Source organism: Balaenoptera musculus, chromosome 11 (genome assembly GCF_009873245.2).
Source record: "Balaenoptera musculus isolate JJ_BM4_2016_0621 chromosome 11, mBalMus1.pri.v3, whole genome shotgun sequence".
NCBI classification, from domain to species: domain Eukaryota; kingdom Metazoa; phylum Chordata; class Mammalia; order Artiodactyla; family Balaenopteridae; genus Balaenoptera; species Balaenoptera musculus.
In genome coordinates this window covers 52912286-52929911 of record NC_045795.1, presented here as the reverse complement: position 1 = coordinate 52929911, position 17626 = coordinate 52912286, and the positions used below count along the sequence as shown (strand labels likewise).

Here is a 17626-nt window from a genome sequence, read left to right as displayed (position 1 = left end):
TGAATCTCAGCTTCATTTTCCATCTGTCCTCTGCCACATGTGACCTACTGCTTACGTCCCATTCTCCTTGGCACCTGTCTTTCCTAAAGATTTCAACCTAGATGATTATTCTACAGCCTTAGCTTTCTGATGAATTCAAAATAGTTATGGTTTTGTAGATTATTTGGCTTTTTCTTGTTTATGGTGGGAGTGATGGTTTTTTCCAGTTTCTTCATCCCAGACAGAAGCTAGAATTCCTCTGTAATTAAATGTGCTGTTTTAACAGTTTCATTTAAGAAACATTTCAACATTACAGTAAAGTGACAGGTATAGTCAGTGAACTCCTGTGTACCCTTCACCTAATTTACCAGTTATTAATATTTTGCCAAATATGCTATATCACTATCTTCCTGCATTTGCACGTCATCATTATTATTATTATTATTGAACCATTTGAGAATAGGGTGCCTTACCCTCATGACTGTTCACCCTGAATATTTCAGTCTCCTTATTCTTTTAAAAACTTGGTAATATATGAAGATCTTTATATCAGCAGTCACATACTGATATTAAAATATGCATCAGTAATTTGTATTCATTAAAATTTCTTTCCATCTGTAGGTGTCATTAATGGGATTGGAAATTTTAAGTGCCTTCGTGGACAGACTATCAACACGATTTAAGTCCTATGTAGCAATGGGTAAGTTAACTTTATTTAAAAATTATTATAGGGTTTGACATACTTTTTTCTTATAATTTTTAACAGAATTAGTTCTTTGTAAATGCAAAAATGTAATTTCATACAACCCAGAGATCTGCTACTTAGCATTTTAATTTGCCAAACATAAAAGATTTTAAGCCTATTTAAATAAATATGTTCCTTTTAAGACAAAAACAAACAAAAGCAAACAACTTACCGAATATACTGCTAATAGATTTTTACTTTGTATTTTCAAATTTTTTACTTATCATTTACTTTTTTTAACATATTAATAATTTATAATATAATTCGCAGCACCACTTTTCACTTACCTATGGTGAAGGACCAGTTTTTTCATTGCTAGTCTACTGCAGACCAATATTTTGTAAAATACAATACAAATAAATTACAGCAAAATGAAATGAAAAAAAATACAAGGCTCAGTTTTTTATTGGTAGATTCAACAAATGTATAATTTACTTTGGTCAGATTGTTTCCAAACCTTGTTTTAGAAAAACTCACAATTTCTTTACCACATGTAGTTTGTAGACTGGTCCTGGGCTGCTGGCCATACCTGAGCAGCACTTAACTTACAGTGTGTTTACAGTCCAGAACGATGTGCTAGTGTAAAGCTCTTTGTATAGTAGTTAGATTGCAAAGTTGGCTTTGACTTATCTTTTAAACCTAAGTGACCTTTGTGTGCCTCTTGGAGTGCTTCAGTGAGTGGATTTGGTCCTATTATGTAGAAATATATTTAGGGGTAACCTCAGATGTTTGTGATTTCTTTTATGGATTAAGTTAATGGCTCATAATGTATCATCACCCTTATTTTCAAATTATCTTTGGTCAGCTTCATGTTCGGTATGCCACTAAATTCTGCCAATTTCTTCTTTTATTTTTATTGTCTGTCTATCCTTTCAGTAGAAGCATCTCAGTGACTTTCTCTATTATTTCCTTTTTAATCATTATCTGGTTCCAATTCAATCTTTGTATGAATATCTTCTGAAAAGATGATTTTTAAGCTGTCAGTCTCCTGCTTAAAATCCTATGATAGATGTTAAAAACTGCTCTGCAAACATGTGTTACTTGCTTATGTATTCTCTTAATGTATTTTGAATCATTGTTAGTAAAAATTCATATTTGTAGCTTGTCTTGAAAAATTGGCCAATGTGGCAACCCTGCTCTTCCATTTCCATGTGTAAATAAAGGCAGAAGCTCTGTCATAGCTTCATTTTTGTCTGGGTCACAAGCTTTCCAATCCATAAGTCCCTCCCATCTCCTCTTGTTTCCTCGTAACTGAGAATTTCGGTTACAATACACAGAGGTTGGAATACTGCAGTTCTTAGGTCTGGTTCATTTTTGGCATTTCTGGTACCTCCCTGACTGTAGGCACCTCTGTTTGTGACCCCTGCCCTGTAGTAGCTCCCTATTATTAGTTGTTACAGACAATATTTTAGACTTGAGAGTAATTCTAGGTATCACGTATCTCACTTATTTTTCAGACACAAGGAGGGCCAGATGGGGTTTGATATACCTACTGACTGCTCATATTGAGGCAGTAGGAGTATTAGGACCAGAACCCTAGTTTGCTGCCTCCCAGGACTGTCCTGTTTTCAAAACTTATTTCTGTTTTTCTGTCCTTGGTGTTTCAGTTCTCTCAGCATGTATGGCTCTTCTCCACCTCAGCAGCCTTATTTATTTGTGATTGTCAGTAAATACTCTCCACTGTTGTTAATCAGAAACTTGCTCACTCTTGTTAGTTCTGGCTTAGCTTGTTTATGCCTCTGCTGTGCTGTTATTTCTTTTTGAAATCCTCTCTTCTTCTCCATGGTCCTTCCTTTCTGGGGTTTTTTTGGATTTTTTTTTTCTTTTTTATGGCTGTGTTGTGTCTTCTTTGCTGTGTGCAGGCTTTCTCTAGTTGCGGCAAGTGGGGGCTACTCTTCATTGCAGTGCGCTGGCTTCTCATTGCGGTGGCTTCTCTTGTTGCAGAACACAGGCTCTAGGCGCGTGGGCTCAGTAGTTGTGGCTCGTGGGCTCTAGAGCGCAGGCTCAGTAGTTGTGGCGCATGAGTTTAGTTGCTCTGCAGCATGTGGGATCTTCCCGAACCAGGGCTTGAACCTGTGTCCCCTGCATTAGCAGGTGGATTCTTAACCACTGCCCCACCAGGGAAGCCCCCTTCCTTTCTGTTTTAACGATTTACTTCCGATTTTAACATCTGGGAGCTTTGCAGATTAATCTCACCATATACTGAATTTTTTTTTACTTCATGATTCTTATACCCTTAAATATTAATAAATTACATTAAGTTGTTTTTGTTGGTTAGTGTTTTTTGTATGTTTCTCACATATCTACATATTCTCATATGTATAACTTTATCTTTTAATCTCCTAGCTCTTTCTGGTTATCCCTGTGCATTCACTGTTAGTCAGTATTGTTTTCACTTTGAACCCTAAGTGTTCATTATTTTTCTTAGTGAAACCTGAACTTGTTACTACTTGAGAGTCAGTGTGATATAATAGGAAAATTTCATCCCAGTTTTGCTACCATTTATTGAATGCCCACTTTTTATCCATTTACTGGGCTTCTCTACTTTACATATATGAAAGATTATTCTCAAATAATTGTTTCTAATTTGTATGACAGCTCTACAAGAGAGGCTACAGTATATCTGTGTGCTCTTAAAGAGATATAGTACTAGACTAAGAATCCCAGAGTTAGCTTTCTTGTTTTACTCCATCATAGATCTTAGCCAAACCATTTTAGGAGCCTTTCCATAAAAGGAGGGAATTGAATTAAGTTATGTGCTGAAGGTTTTTTTTGATAATGTTACCTTAGATATATGTAACTTGGGCTTCCCTGGTGGCGCAAGGGCGTCCCTGGTGGTGCAGTGGTTGAGAATCTGCCTGCCAATGCAGGGGACACGGGTTCGAGCCCTGGTCTGGGAAGATCCCACATGCCGCGGAGCAACTAGGCCCGTGAGCCACAATTGCTGAGCCTGCGCGTCTGGAGCCTGTGCTCCGCAACAAGAGAGGCCGCGATAGTGAGAGGCCCGCGCACCGCGATGAAGAGTGGCCCCCACTTGCCGCAACTAGAGAAAGCCCTCGCACAGAAACGAAGACCCAACACAGCCATAAATAAATAAATAAATAAAATTTAAAAAAAAAAATGATATAGTACTAGACTAAGAATCCCAGAGTTAGCTTTCTTGTTTTACTCCATCATAGATCTTAGCCAAACCATTTTAGGAGCCTTTCCGTAAAAGAAGGGAATTGAATTAAGTTATGTGCTGAAGGTTTTTTTTGATAATGTAACCTTAGATATATGTAACTTGATGTGAGTGATATTGTTTTCCTTTTGGTACACTTAGGTTATTAACTATCATTACAGATATTTTTTATCTTTTTACATTAAAAGTGAAGTTTTAGGAAAATTGAGGTTCATGTTCAGTTTTAGACAAAGTATCAAAAAGAGTATGGACTCTATTAATGTAATTCTTTAATATATTTAAATTTTCTCTTGTGACTACATGTACTGTGGAAGAATTTAATGTTCATACCAAAAAAAAAAAATACGATTTACATTTAACACCGATCACCAACCAAGTTTTTTTTTTTTGCCGCACCATGCAGCTTGAGGAATCTTGTATTTTGAATCATTAAACCTGCGCCCTAGACAGTGAAAGCATAGAGTCCTAACCACTGGACCACCAACCCTGGTTTTATGATTCCCCCAAGCCTGGTTTTATGACAACAGTAAAGGATTTCATATTTTACAAATCTTAAACAGATAGTTTTAATCCAAAATGGTTTTGTAGAAAGGGTATTAGAACAGTCAGGATGCCTGGTCATCAGCTTTGCATCTTGTAAAATGGTTTGCATCTTGTACAATGCTAAGAGAATAAAATATGCTAACATCTATGCTTCAGACTTCTTCCATGTTTCACTGTCCAAATTCCAGTCTATGATAGATGTATTTGTTTGTTTAACAAGTTCTTTTTGAGAGTTTACAGAGTGAAAAGCTCTGTTTTGTATTCCCAATAATTATCGATTGCATGTTCATTATCTACAGATCTTTAAGGAATAGTGCTAACACTTCTGAATGGTTATTATGGGCTTGGCCACAGGTGCTTTTTACCAGTTTTACTTATTCTCTCACTAGCTGTGTGAGGTATAGACCTGGATCCCTCCTTATTTTACAGACAAAGAAACTTTGAAGTTAGAGGCGTTTACTATCTTGCATAATTAAATAACCAGTAGAGCTAGAAATAAATCTTGTTCTGTTTGACTCCAAGAGTTTATATGTTAAAAAGGAAAAAAATTATGAATTTTTTTGTTTAATTTAATAGCTGTAAATCTTAAGTTTATGTAGTGTGAGGTTTTTTGTTTTAGTTGTTTATGTTTTACAAATTTTAGTTTTTAAATTGAAGTGAGCCCCGTTTGGGCCAAACATTTTTTTTTTTTTTTTTTTGGCTGTGCCGCATGGCATGCGGGATCTGAGTTCCCCAACCAGGGATCGAACCCGTGTCCCCTGCGGTGGAAGCACGGAGTCTTAACCACTGGACCACCAGAGAAGTCCCTTTATTTTCTTTTGGAGTTAAACTCTACCTCTCAGGAATGAAGTGTCTATTTTTTTTTTCATTATTGTTACGTGGTTGTTAATACACACACACACACACACAAAACACCTCAGTCACAAATAAATGGAAGTAGTTATGACTGTAACCTAACACTGTGTAGATTACTTAAATCCTGATTTCACTATTTGCTACTTGTGCGACCTTGGTCAAAGTATTTAATCCCTCTGGGCCTTCTCTATCAAACGGGCCTACTCTGTTTCATAGGATTGTTATGAGGATTAAATGAGATAATTCAGTGCTTAGTACATAATAATATCTAACATTTACTAGTGTTTAGTATTGTCTTCTGTCAGAAGCTATCAGAATGAGTCCCACAATAGCCAATCCTGTAGGTGTAGGTGAATTTCTCTAGTGTTAACAATACATCTAAGCAAAATGAGAAGGATTTATATTGTTTCAACTGACAGGTACTTCAGTTGCCTCATGATTAGGCTTATGATTTTTATGACAAGGACTTTGATTTCTTACACAATCATTTCCTTGATTAAGCTTAGATTTTTGGGTGATCTTTCCATTTTGTATGGTTGGCTTCTCACTCAAATCATTTTCTTCCAGAAGGATGTGTTCCTTCTTTCCTTAAATGTTGTTGATTATTATATCAGTTCTGGTTGTTATGTTATAGACAATGTTAACATTGCAGAATACATTTGCATTACATTACATACACATTTAATTATATGTGTCTATAAATAAACTAGAGACACATTGAATGCTTACCCAGTGTCCTTCACTCTCTGAGTTGTTTACATATATTTCAGTAATCTTCTGAGGTGAGTACTGCTGCACATATTTATGGGTTGAGGAGATAAAGACAAAAAGATTAAATACTAATACTACACTGAGTGGTAGTGGTAATTTAAGGGATTACAAAAAGATAATTTTGACTATGAGATGTTTTTGTCCTATGGGCTGACTTTAGAAACCATAACCTCAGTTCTAGCCCCCCTCCCTTTTCCTTCCCCCCACACCCAATAGATGTGATTTCTTTGTGGTACTTTGTTGATTTATAGTTACAGCAACCTGTTTCATGAAAACTCTCTAAGAATGGACTCTAGCCTGCCTTTCCTGCCTCCTTTCATGGAATAGTGTCAAAGTCTTGGGCATAATAAAGAAAGACCTCAGTCCCATGGACCCATGCTTTGTTTTTGTCATTTGAGTAATATGTTGTACATATAGAATAATACATATCAAGCATGTACAATTTAAAGAATAACTATAAAACCAACACCTGCCTGTGCCCAGGTCAAAGAACTAGAGCTCTGCCAGTTCCTTATATGCTCCCTCTGCATTTCCTGATGACACCTCCCACCCTCTGCCAGAGATGACTGCTGTCATGACCTTTGGGATAATCGCTCCCTTGTTGGTCTGTAGAGCTTAACCGTCTATATGTATCTCTAAACAGAATAATATTAAGTTTTGCCTGTTTTTTGAACATTATTATTATAAGTGGATGTCATACTATATGTATTCTTTTGAAACTTGCTTCTCATTTATTTTTGATTGGACTCATGAGTAAAGAACTTGAAACAATTTGCTTACCTCATAACTTTTCATTTATGGAAATAATTGATGTTTGTAATTTTGTAAAATACAGTTTATAATGGAGATGAATTATAAATATTTATTCCTTTCCCCCTTAATTTCTCTAGTTATTGTAGCTTTAATAGACAGAATGGGAGATGCCAAAGACAAGGTTCGAGATGAAGCTCAGACTCTGATACTGAAGTTAATGGATCAAGTAGCACCACCTATGGTAGGCCTACATTTTAGAATTCAGATTTTGCTAATTAATGATTAAATAACAGTAAAGATAGATGGTGATCACTGCAAGTCAGTAAAACCCCAGGGACATAAAAGCTAAAATTTTAAACAGTAAATTATTGCTAATGCTTTAAAGAAGTTGAAATTTATGATAAAGTATCAATATTTAACTTTTTGATTTTTTGCTTTCCTTTTTCTGATTTTTCTATTCTTTAATGCTTTTTCAAAAAGCTAACTCATAGATTTAAGTGATTTGACAATGTACTGATTATATTATTTGTTAGGATTTTCTGGTTTTCGCTACCTACAAATAATACAATGTTCAGTGAGAAAGCTTATTTTGAGAACTGCTGAATGTTATATGAATTTCTGCAACTCTTACTGAAACAAGGAGAAAATTTCTTATTTTAACAGATGGTTACTAATTATATAAGACATATATTAGATGACGGTGACCTGTGTTTTTTGAATATGGTAGAAAAGAATTGCCCTTACGGACGTATTTTGAAAGAGGAGTAAAAATAAATTGACACGTAAACAAAGATTTAAAGAGTAGCTCATGTCGGGGGCTTCCCTGGTGGCGCAGTGGTTGAGAATCCGCCTGCCAAGGCAGGGGACACAGGTTTGAGCCCTGGTCCAGGAAGATCCCACATGCCGCGAAGCACCTAAGCCCGTGCGCCACAACTACTGAGCCCATGTGCCACAACTACTGAAGTCCGCGCGCCTAGAGCCCGTGCTCCACAACAAGAGAAGCCACCGCAATGAGAAGCCTGTGCACCACAACAAAGAGTAGCCCCCGCTCGCCACAACTAGAGAAAGCCCTTGTGCAGCAACGAAGACCCAATGAAGCCAAAAATAAATAAATAAATTTATTTTTAAAAAAAAAAGAGTAGCTCATGTTAAGTGGGAAAAAAACCAGAATTTACAAAATATAGTGATAGTATGTGTTATCATTTAAAATACAGTTTAAGAATTGTATTACATATGTTTTATAAAAAATCCAAATAGTAGTGAAAGTAAACTTCCTCAGATTTTTTATACCATAGAGTATAAAGATATATGTATAATCCTTATAATTTGATGGGTATCTTTTGACACTTGCTTAGCAGTTCAAATTTTAACTTGTTTTTGACATGCTGTTATTATGAGTGCTGTAAAGAGCATCCTTGTACATGTGTCTTTGGACATAAATGTAATTATAGAACAGAGTTCCAGAGACAGTGTTGCTGGATCAGGTTATTCACATTTAAGACTTTTTTGGTAAACTTCCAAGTTAACCTCCAGAAAGTTTGGCAGAGAGAAATAATATTAGTAGAACTGAATATAGAGTCCAGGGAGAATAGAGTCCAGGAGTAGGGGTTTGTGTGTATGTGTGAGAGTATGTGTGTATGTACACATTAATTTAGTAAATGGTAAGGGTGGTGTTTCTTAAATGTGGAGAAAGGATTGATTGGGACAATTGGCTATATGTTTAGAAAAACAAAGTTGAATTCCTTCGAATAACAAACCCATATAATTGTTTTAGATTGTTTGTATAGGTTTATCTATGCTTTTTCAAAAAAAAAAAGATTATAGTGGGTAGCAATAGAATGATTATGTTTCTGTATTTGGATCCAGTGTTAAAAGGAAAAAAACCCCTGAATTATAAAATGCTGAAAAAGCCTGTTCCATGTGACAGTCTGTACTAGTTGCTAGGCAACATTGGACCTTTTAAATGCTTACAATACTACTAGGCTTATAATGGTAACATTGTTATTGAAGGTTTCTAAAGTTTAGAAGAAATTATATGTCTTTGGAGATTTTAAAGTTTTTAAATGTTGGACACAGTTTTTCTGAGAATAATTGAAATCTAAAGTGAAAGATATAAAATAAAAATTAAAAATGTGATTAAGATATTTAAAAATGGGTGAGAACAGCATCAGTGCAAATTTGGCTTAGAAAAACTTGTAGAGAAATCTGTGGGAAGATTTAGCTACCAGTAAGGTTGGTAGTAAAGTTGAGAATAGATAAAAGATTATAACATGAGTAATTTAATTTTTTGTTATACATGTTTACTTTTCTTTCAAATAGTACATTTGGGAACAGTTGGCTTCTGGTTTTAAGCACAAGAATTTTCGATCTCGAGAAGGCGTGTGTCTGTGTCTTATTGAAACATTAAACATGTAAGTTTTATGATTACTGGAGTATGTTTTTCATTTTTCTAAAAAAAAAAGCAAAATCCATTTCACAAAGCTCAAGGAAAGCTATGAAAATAACAAATTTTAAATAGTTATTAATTTATCTCTGGCACCAGAGTTTTTTTATTTGATAGCTTTATCTGTTAATTTTTTTGTATGTATGTTGTTATCTTTCATGTTGTTAACTTAAAATTATTAGTCATTGGTAAGAAGAGTTTCTTTTTTTCTCTTTAGTATGTTAATAGTTGCCACCCAAATAGATGGTCATATAACAAATACGCTGATATAACTTAGGATCTACCTCTGTTCTGGACCCAGTTTGGAATTTTTTTAAACTCAGTGGTATTTCAACAATTGTAGCCATTTTCCCCAGCCCCCTTTTGCCAGTTGGCCCTAGGTTTTCTAGAGCAATGCAGGTGGTTACCAAAATCATAGACTGAATAAGACTCCCCCAGGTAACCAGACAGTGAAGCTGACAGCAGTGTGCAGAGCTCTGACAGCATAGATGCCACAGAGCTCAGAACTCCAGCCTGAAGAAATTGTAAACTAGGGCTGTTGTTCTCTTTCTGGATTATTTTTTCAAGTTTTGTGCAACAAGATAGGTAATATATAGTAGCTTTCAACTTATTTTGTAGTGTTACTTCCTTTTCTCTAACTATACCTTCATTTTATTTTCTTTTACTCCTCTATGGTCCTTTCTGCCATCTAGAGCTTGTAAGTGCATTCAGTCTGCACAACTTTCATGGTTTTTGGCTGTCTTGTCATTTGCTTTCAACCCATGACCTCATCAAAATATTAATAAGCATAAATAAAGATCTTTTAATTTACTTATTGTACTGGAATGCAAATTTGTTTGAGACCCAGAGTCTAAAAAAACGGTATTTTAATGCAAAAGCTCAAATTTTCTAAGTGATTGATAGGTTGCTAGGTTTAAGAGTGCCATTGGTTGAACATTTTGCTCTGTTGGATCATGTGTTGACAGTTTTCATTGTCAGTCATGATTATTCAATTTTACATATCTCACATTGTTTAGAATTAGGTTTTGCTTGTGTCTCATATCCTTCATGTTTTAATGATGTGTGCCCATGCTCTCCACTGTATTTGTCTTATTGAGACAGATAAAAGTATAAGGATATTTTGTTTACTGTTTGATTAAAACCAAATTCTCTTTATTTTTTTTTTCAAATTATATTTAGTTTTGGAGCTCAGCCACTAGTCCTCAGCAAGTTGGTACCACATTTGTGTATCCTATTCGGAGATTCCAACAGTCAGGTAAAATTTTATCTACATTTAAGCACTGACTAATTTTTTAGCCACCTCTTGTTTTCTAATGCTCTTATTCCATTTTTAAAAAGAAGAGAGAGGGTGGAGGGGGGTGGTAAAATCAAGATTCCACTTCATTTTTTTCTTTTAAAGTCTACCACATTTAGTTTTTAAGAATACATTATATTCACAAACGTAGCTTAAGTTTGTTAGCTGTTTGGCTAGTATTAAGGATAGATGGGACTTAAAGGATAGTTCTTGAGTTTGAAAGATTGAGTAACAAAGAACCTGAATTTCCTTATCTAGTCCTCCTATAAGCTAATTGTGAGGGCAGATTGTCAGCTTCCTTTTCATTCCTGCATAACAACTTTTGCAACAGTCATAACCCTGTTTGTGCCAGTGGTATGTCACTTGTTGGAAATTTCATTCCCTGAGCTTCAAATACTATAGGCATAATACAGGGGTGTGTTCTGGATCTTGTCCTTTGTGGTGGAGTTGAATCTTGGCTGTAACCCTTTTGGCACAGCTTGGGCATTTGGAATGACCCTGGATATTTCCTTGCTTTTAGGCCCTAGCTCTGCCTCTAGAGGTTTGTAGAGAGTTCTACTGTCTCTTCATTTGCCCTTCGACAGTGAGCTATGCAAGGGAACTAAAAGCTGTCTTCCACATTCCTGTCTTTAGGCCACATTTATTTTTTCTTTTAATTGTGGTAAAATATTCACAACATAAAATTTACCATTTCAGCCTTTTTTAAGTGTACAGTTCATTGGCAGTAAGTACACTGACATTGTTGTGCAGCCATCACCACCACCCATCTCCAGAACTTTTTCATCTTCCCAAGCTGAAGCTCTCTACCCATTAAACAATAACTCCTCATTTCCCCCAATCCTTCAGCTCTTGGTGGCCACGTTTTACTTTCTCTCCAAATGAATTTGACTGCTCATAAATGTGGAACCATACAATATTTGTCCTTTTGTATCTGGCATATTTCACTTAGCATAATGTCTTCACGGTTCATCCATGTTGCAGCATGTGTCAGAATTTCCTTCCATTTCTGTTCAAGGCTGAATAATATACCATTGTATGTATATACCACATCTTGTTTATCCATTCATCCATGGATAGACATTTGGGTTGTTTCCACCTTTTGGCTATTGTGAATAATGATGCTATGAACATTGGTGTATAATTATCTGTTTGCGTTCAGGCCACATTATTGAAAGGCAGTTTTATTCTACAAAAATATGTTAACCACGATAATGATTTGTAGTCATACAGTTATTATTAGTTCTTTATACAATATTATTACAAATAGAAGATTTTTTAAAAGCCACATTTATTTACATGTTTCTTAGATTTCTGTAAAACTTTTACAAGGTTTCTCTAGAGGTTTCTTGGCAGGTCGTCTTGGTTTTTGTTAATGACCTGCCATAATCTCCCAGGGGTTTAGAGGCATTAAAACCAACTTGGAGCTTCAGGTTGGTCTGTGAATTTAATGTTACCTTGAGGTGAAGTATTTTATTGTATCTCATGTAAGTTTTTTTTTAAAGTTCTGAATTATTTGGCAGGTTAGAGATGCTGCAATATTGGCTGTGGTGGAGATTTATAGACATGTGGGAGAGAAAGTGAGAGTGGACCTTTATAAGAGAGGAATTCCCCTTGCTAGGTAAGTCTTGCTAAATTTCTTTTTTTGCCAGTGGTTTCAAAGGTTTTAATTTCATGTGCTTATTTAAAATAGGTTCAATTTTCTGGAATGCTTTAATATTCAAAAGATATAAAAGGACATATAGGTTATTACTGTTTAAAAAATTATTAAGATTCTATACTGTTCTAGACAGGATACTATAATGAACCTTCATGTACCTATTATCCATCTTCAGTAATTAACTTGTGGACAGTTTTGTTTGTTACACCCTTACCTACTTACTCTTGTCCTGTATTATTTTCAAGCAAATCCAACTCATAACATTTCATCTGTAATTATTCAATATATTTCTTTTTATTTTATTTTAAAATTTTTTTTCACTGAAGTATAGTTGATTTACAGTGTTTCAGGTTTACAGCAAAGTGATTTAGTTTATATGCATATATATACATATATATAATCTTTTTCAGATTCTGTGCCATTATAGGTTATTACAAGATATTGAATATAATTCCCTGTGCTATACAGTAGGTCCTTTTTGTTATTCAATATATTTCTAAAGGGAAAAAAAAATCTTTTTTCCAATCACAACCACAATGCAATCATCACACCTTACATTTTTTTGCAAATAATTCTGTAATATCAAATATCCAGTTAGGGTTCAAATTTTCATAAATGTCATAATGTTTTATAAGTGTTGTATGTATATATTTTAACAGTTTGTTTGAATCAGTATACAAATAAAGTCCAACAATTAGTTGATATGTATTACAAGCCTTTTTAAATCTTTGTGTACCCCCAAATACTTTTTTCCTTGTGTTTTATTTGTTGAATAAGTTGGGTAGTTTACCCTGAAAGGTTTCCCATATCCTGGATATTACTAATTCTTTTCCTGTGTTGTGGTTTAATGTGTTCTTCTGTCTTTATATCCTTTAAATTGGTAGTTGGATCTATAGGCTTGATCAGATTTTCGGTGGGGGGTGGCAGGAGGAGCAAGACTACTTCATAGGTGGTGGTGTGTTCTATTTACATAAGTCTCATCAGATCTGGCTGCCTCTCTTACCACGTAGATTATTTCCAGTATGAATTATTTTTTAGGTAATAAGGTTGTCTAAAAAATATGCATTTTGTTTACTTATTTATTCATTTGCTTTCTACTTCCAGGGTTAACAAGAATTTTATTTGAATAAATTCTGTATCATTTTATGAAAGAAATGGTATTAATGTATATTGATATATTTTGTGTGAGTGTATATATATATATGTTACATTATATATTTTTAAATTTATATTGAGATTATGTTTTTTTAAAGTATTTAGAATTTTTATTCAATTTTGACATTCATACAGAATAGTGCATAAATTGTAAGTATGCAGCTCTGTAAGTTATCACAAAGTGAATACACACATGTATCTACCACACAGGTGAAGAAGTAGAACATTACAACATTCCAGAATCCTCCCCAAATCTTTCTTAATCCTTGTCTTTTCTCTCCTTCCCAGAAGTAACCATAATCCTGACTCTATCACCATACATTAGTTTTGCCTGTGTTTGAATTTTATATAAATGGAATCATATAGTGTATATTTTTTGTGTCTTGCTTCTTTCAGTTAACGTTATCTCTTTAAGGTTCATTTGGGTTGTTGGATCCAGCTATAGTCGTTCATTTTCATTGCCTTATAGTTCTCCTTTGTATGAGTAGGTCATACTTTATGAATCCATACTGTTGATGGACTTCTGAGTTGTTTTCATTTTGGAGCATTTATGAATTAATGTTGTTAGAAACATTCTTATGCATGTCTTTTGGTATACTTATGTATTTGTTCTCTTGGAATATATTTGAATGGAATTGCTGGACCATAGGGTATGTTTACCTTTAGTTGATATTCACAGACAGTTTTCCAGAGTGGCTGGAATACTGGATGATTTCATTTATATGAAATGGCCAGATATGGCAAATCTATAGAAAGGAAGTTAGATTAATGGTTGCATAGGATTGAGGAAATTGGGAGGAATGGGGAGTGACTGCTGATGGGTACAGGGTTGTTTTTTGGGATGATGATGACATTCTGAAATTGATTGTGTACATCTCTGGCTTTATATTAAAAACCATTGAATTGTGCACTTTAAAGGGGTGAATTATATGGTATGAGTTTTATCTCAATAATTGGCTGTTATAAAAAAAGATAAGTTCTGAGATACCTAATTACCTCTTTCATATTGTACTTGCGATTTATTATTATGACTCTAAACTTAAATATGGACTTTGGATAGAGTTGCTTTTCCAGTTTTATCCTAGTGCTTTACTGTTCTCTATCCTTTTCCTGAATCAGAACCTTCCAGAGCTTTACAGGCCTCTATTCTTTGGCCTCCTAAGTTGTGTTTTGGATATTCCAGCCTCTGTTGTATTTGCCTTCTGTTGAATTTCCGAAATTCTTTTTCTTCCTGAATTACTTAAAAGATCCCAGTCTCTTCTTTCTACTCTTACATTGTTCCTTTCCTCCTTTTCCATCAGATTATATGTGTAATGATCCTCCATTATGAATAAGCTTGTTTTTCTAAATAGCTATATTATTATTTTATAATAGCTTTTTATTATTTCTTTTTCCTTTCTTTCTCCCTGTTACTGTTATATTTGCCTGGTATTTCAGTTGACCCCTCTTCCCATTAAAGCTGCCTGTATCTGCATTCCTTGCTGTATATTTTATCTGTCCCACCTCATTCCTTACCAACCCTCTTTTCTCTCAGAGCTTCCAGCCCTTAGTTTCCTACTCCCTTTTTGCTACTGAATAGCTGAGTGTTAATTTCATGCTTCTTAACATCTTGTTCTGCCTTTTTCCCAGAGAGCTTTCCTAAATCCTCTCCTTTCTGTTTCTGGGCTGTCTGGTCTTCATTCTGAAGTCCCATCTTCCAATTCCAGTTTTCCCTCCCAGGTCTCATCTTGTCCATCTTGTCTCTGGGCAGCCTGTCTAGTGTCTGCTCAATTCTCTGGAAGGTAACTACTTTGTAGGATGAAGGGACCTGTGTCTTTTGACTGCAGTGCTTTCAGATGTGTGAATATTTGTTGAATTTAATGGGGGTAAGAGCTGAGGTTAAGGTTTAGAAATCCCATTATAATGAATTCCTAGAAGGTTTTCAACTAAAAAAAAATTTTTTAGACCAAACAGTATTTTCATCCTCAGTTTACAAGTAAAAAATGACAGGATGTGGACCAAGGCTTAACTAAGGTTTTAGAAGTGAAATCATGACAGAACCCTTGATGTGAGAAAAACATTTGGCAATTAAAGACTTAACCCAAATCTCTAAGTCATAATTTAAGAATCATAGTGGGACTTACCTGGTGGCACAGTGGTTAAGAATCCGCCTGCCACTTCAGGGGACACAGGTTCGAGCCCTGGTCCAGGAAGATCCCACATGCCACGGAGCAACTAATCCCGTGTGCCACAACTACTGAGTCTGCACTCTAGAGCCCGTGTGCCACAACTACTGAAGCCTGCGCGCCTAGAGCCCATGCTCCACAACGAGAAGCCACTGCAATGAGAAGCCTGTGCACCGCAACGAAGAGTAGCCCCAGCTCGCCGCAACTAGAGAAAAGCCCGCGCGCAACAGCGAAGACCCAACACAACCAAAATAAATAAAATAAATAAATTTAAGAAAAAAGAATAAATCATAGCATGGCATAATATTGGAAAGTAAAAAATAGTGCTGTCAGCATGATCCCATGATCATGGTCTGAAAAAAATTTATATATAAATATGAAACATCGGAAAGCATGCAGTTAAATAAGTTCTCTGGATGGTGGGATTGTGGTTTTTTTCTTTGTTCCTATTTATATTTCCTAATTTTCTTCTATAATGAGTATACATTGCTTTTGTAATAAGAAACACTTTTTTTTAAAAAGTGAAAGCAGAAGTGTATTATTCTGAATATAAAATCAGAAGTGCTAATAGAATTGCTGTTGAATTAAAATAGGTTAACAGGAAAAACATCAGATTATCAGTCATATCAGCATCACTTTAATTTCTGACATATTTCATTGTTTTTATGTTTGCCTTAAGTTTCCTTAGCATGATTTTTATGTACTTTTTAAAAATGTCTTGGTTACTGAGTAGATTCATTATAAGGTTGGAACTAAAGTATTGGGTTGGCCAAAAAGTGCCTTCGGTTTTTAAGTAAAAATAAAAGGCACATTTTTCATTTTCACCAAGAACTTTATTGAACAGCGTACTCACCCTTTTGTTCCACTACCCTCTGCCATTTTTCAGGCAACTTCATAATTCCATCTTGCCAAAACTTTTTATCTTTTTGAGCAAAGAACTGTTCCAGGTGCCTTTTCCAGTCTTCCAGGGAGTGGAAATTTTTTCCATTAAGAGAATTTTGTAAAGACCTAAATAAATGGAAATCCAAAGGTGCATTGTCTGGTGAATACAGCAGATGAATCAGAACTTCCCAGCCAAGCTGTAACAGTTTTTGCCTAGTCATCAAAGAAACATGCGGTCTTGTGTTATCCTGATGGAAGATCATGCGTTTTCTTTTGTCGCTTTTCGTCGAGTGCTGCTTTCAGTTGGTCTAATTGGGAGCAGTACTTGTTGGAATTAATCGTTTGGTTTTCTGGAAGGAGCTCATAATAGAAGACTCCCTTCCAGTCCCACCATATACACAGCATCACCTTCTTTGGATGAAGACTGGCCTTTGGTGTGGTTGGTGGTGGTTCATTTTACTTGTCCACGATCTCTTCCATTCCACCTTATTGTACAGTATCCACTTGCCATCGCCCATCACAATTTGTTTTAAAAATGGAACATTTTCATTATGTTTAAGTAGAGAATCGCATGCAGAAATACGGTCAAGAAGGTTTTTTTCGCTTAACTCATGTGAAACGCAGACATCAAAGTGATTAACATAATCAAGCTGGTGCAAATGATTTTCAGTGCTTGATTTGGATATTTTGAGTATGTCAGCTATCTCCTGTGTTGAGAACAACGTTGACTGGTCTCAATTAATGTCTCGATTTGATCGCTGTCAACTTCAACTGGTCTGCCTGACCATGGAGCATAGTTCAGCAAGAAATCTCCCGCATGAAACTTCGCAAACCACTTTTGACACGTTCGATCAGTCACAGCACCTTCTCCATACACTGTCCAAATCTTTTTTTTGCATTTCGGTTGCGTTTTTACCTTTCTTGAAATAATAAAGCATAATATGCCAAAAATGTTGCTTTTTTTCTTCCATCTTCAATGTTAAAATGGCTACACAAAAATTCACCAATCTTGATGTCTTTTTTTAAATGCACGCTGATATGACAGCTGTCACATACAGTCTAACAAAATTGTTTCGAATGAAGTTAAAGACAACTAAGTGCTACTAGAGCCATCGTATGGAAAAAACCAAATGAACCTTTTGGCCAACCCAATATTTTTGATGGGTTTGGGGAAATAATTTTATGATGAAAATATGAAACTGC

At 35.2% G+C, this 17626-nt stretch overlaps 1 protein-coding gene across 1 annotated transcript in view; it reads left to right on the top strand.

Moving 5' to 3' along the window:
- The window catches only part of CLASP2 (cytoplasmic linker associated protein 2), a 176983-nt gene that overhangs the window by 13835 nt on the left and 145522 nt on the right, over window positions 1-17626 (top strand). The window contains 5 exon segments of the mRNA XM_036868146.1: window positions 601-679; window positions 6965-7068; window positions 9147-9238; window positions 10450-10525; window positions 12085-12182. Coding sequence (XP_036724041.1) covers window positions 601-679; window positions 6965-7068; window positions 9147-9238; window positions 10450-10525; window positions 12085-12182 — 449 coding nt within the window.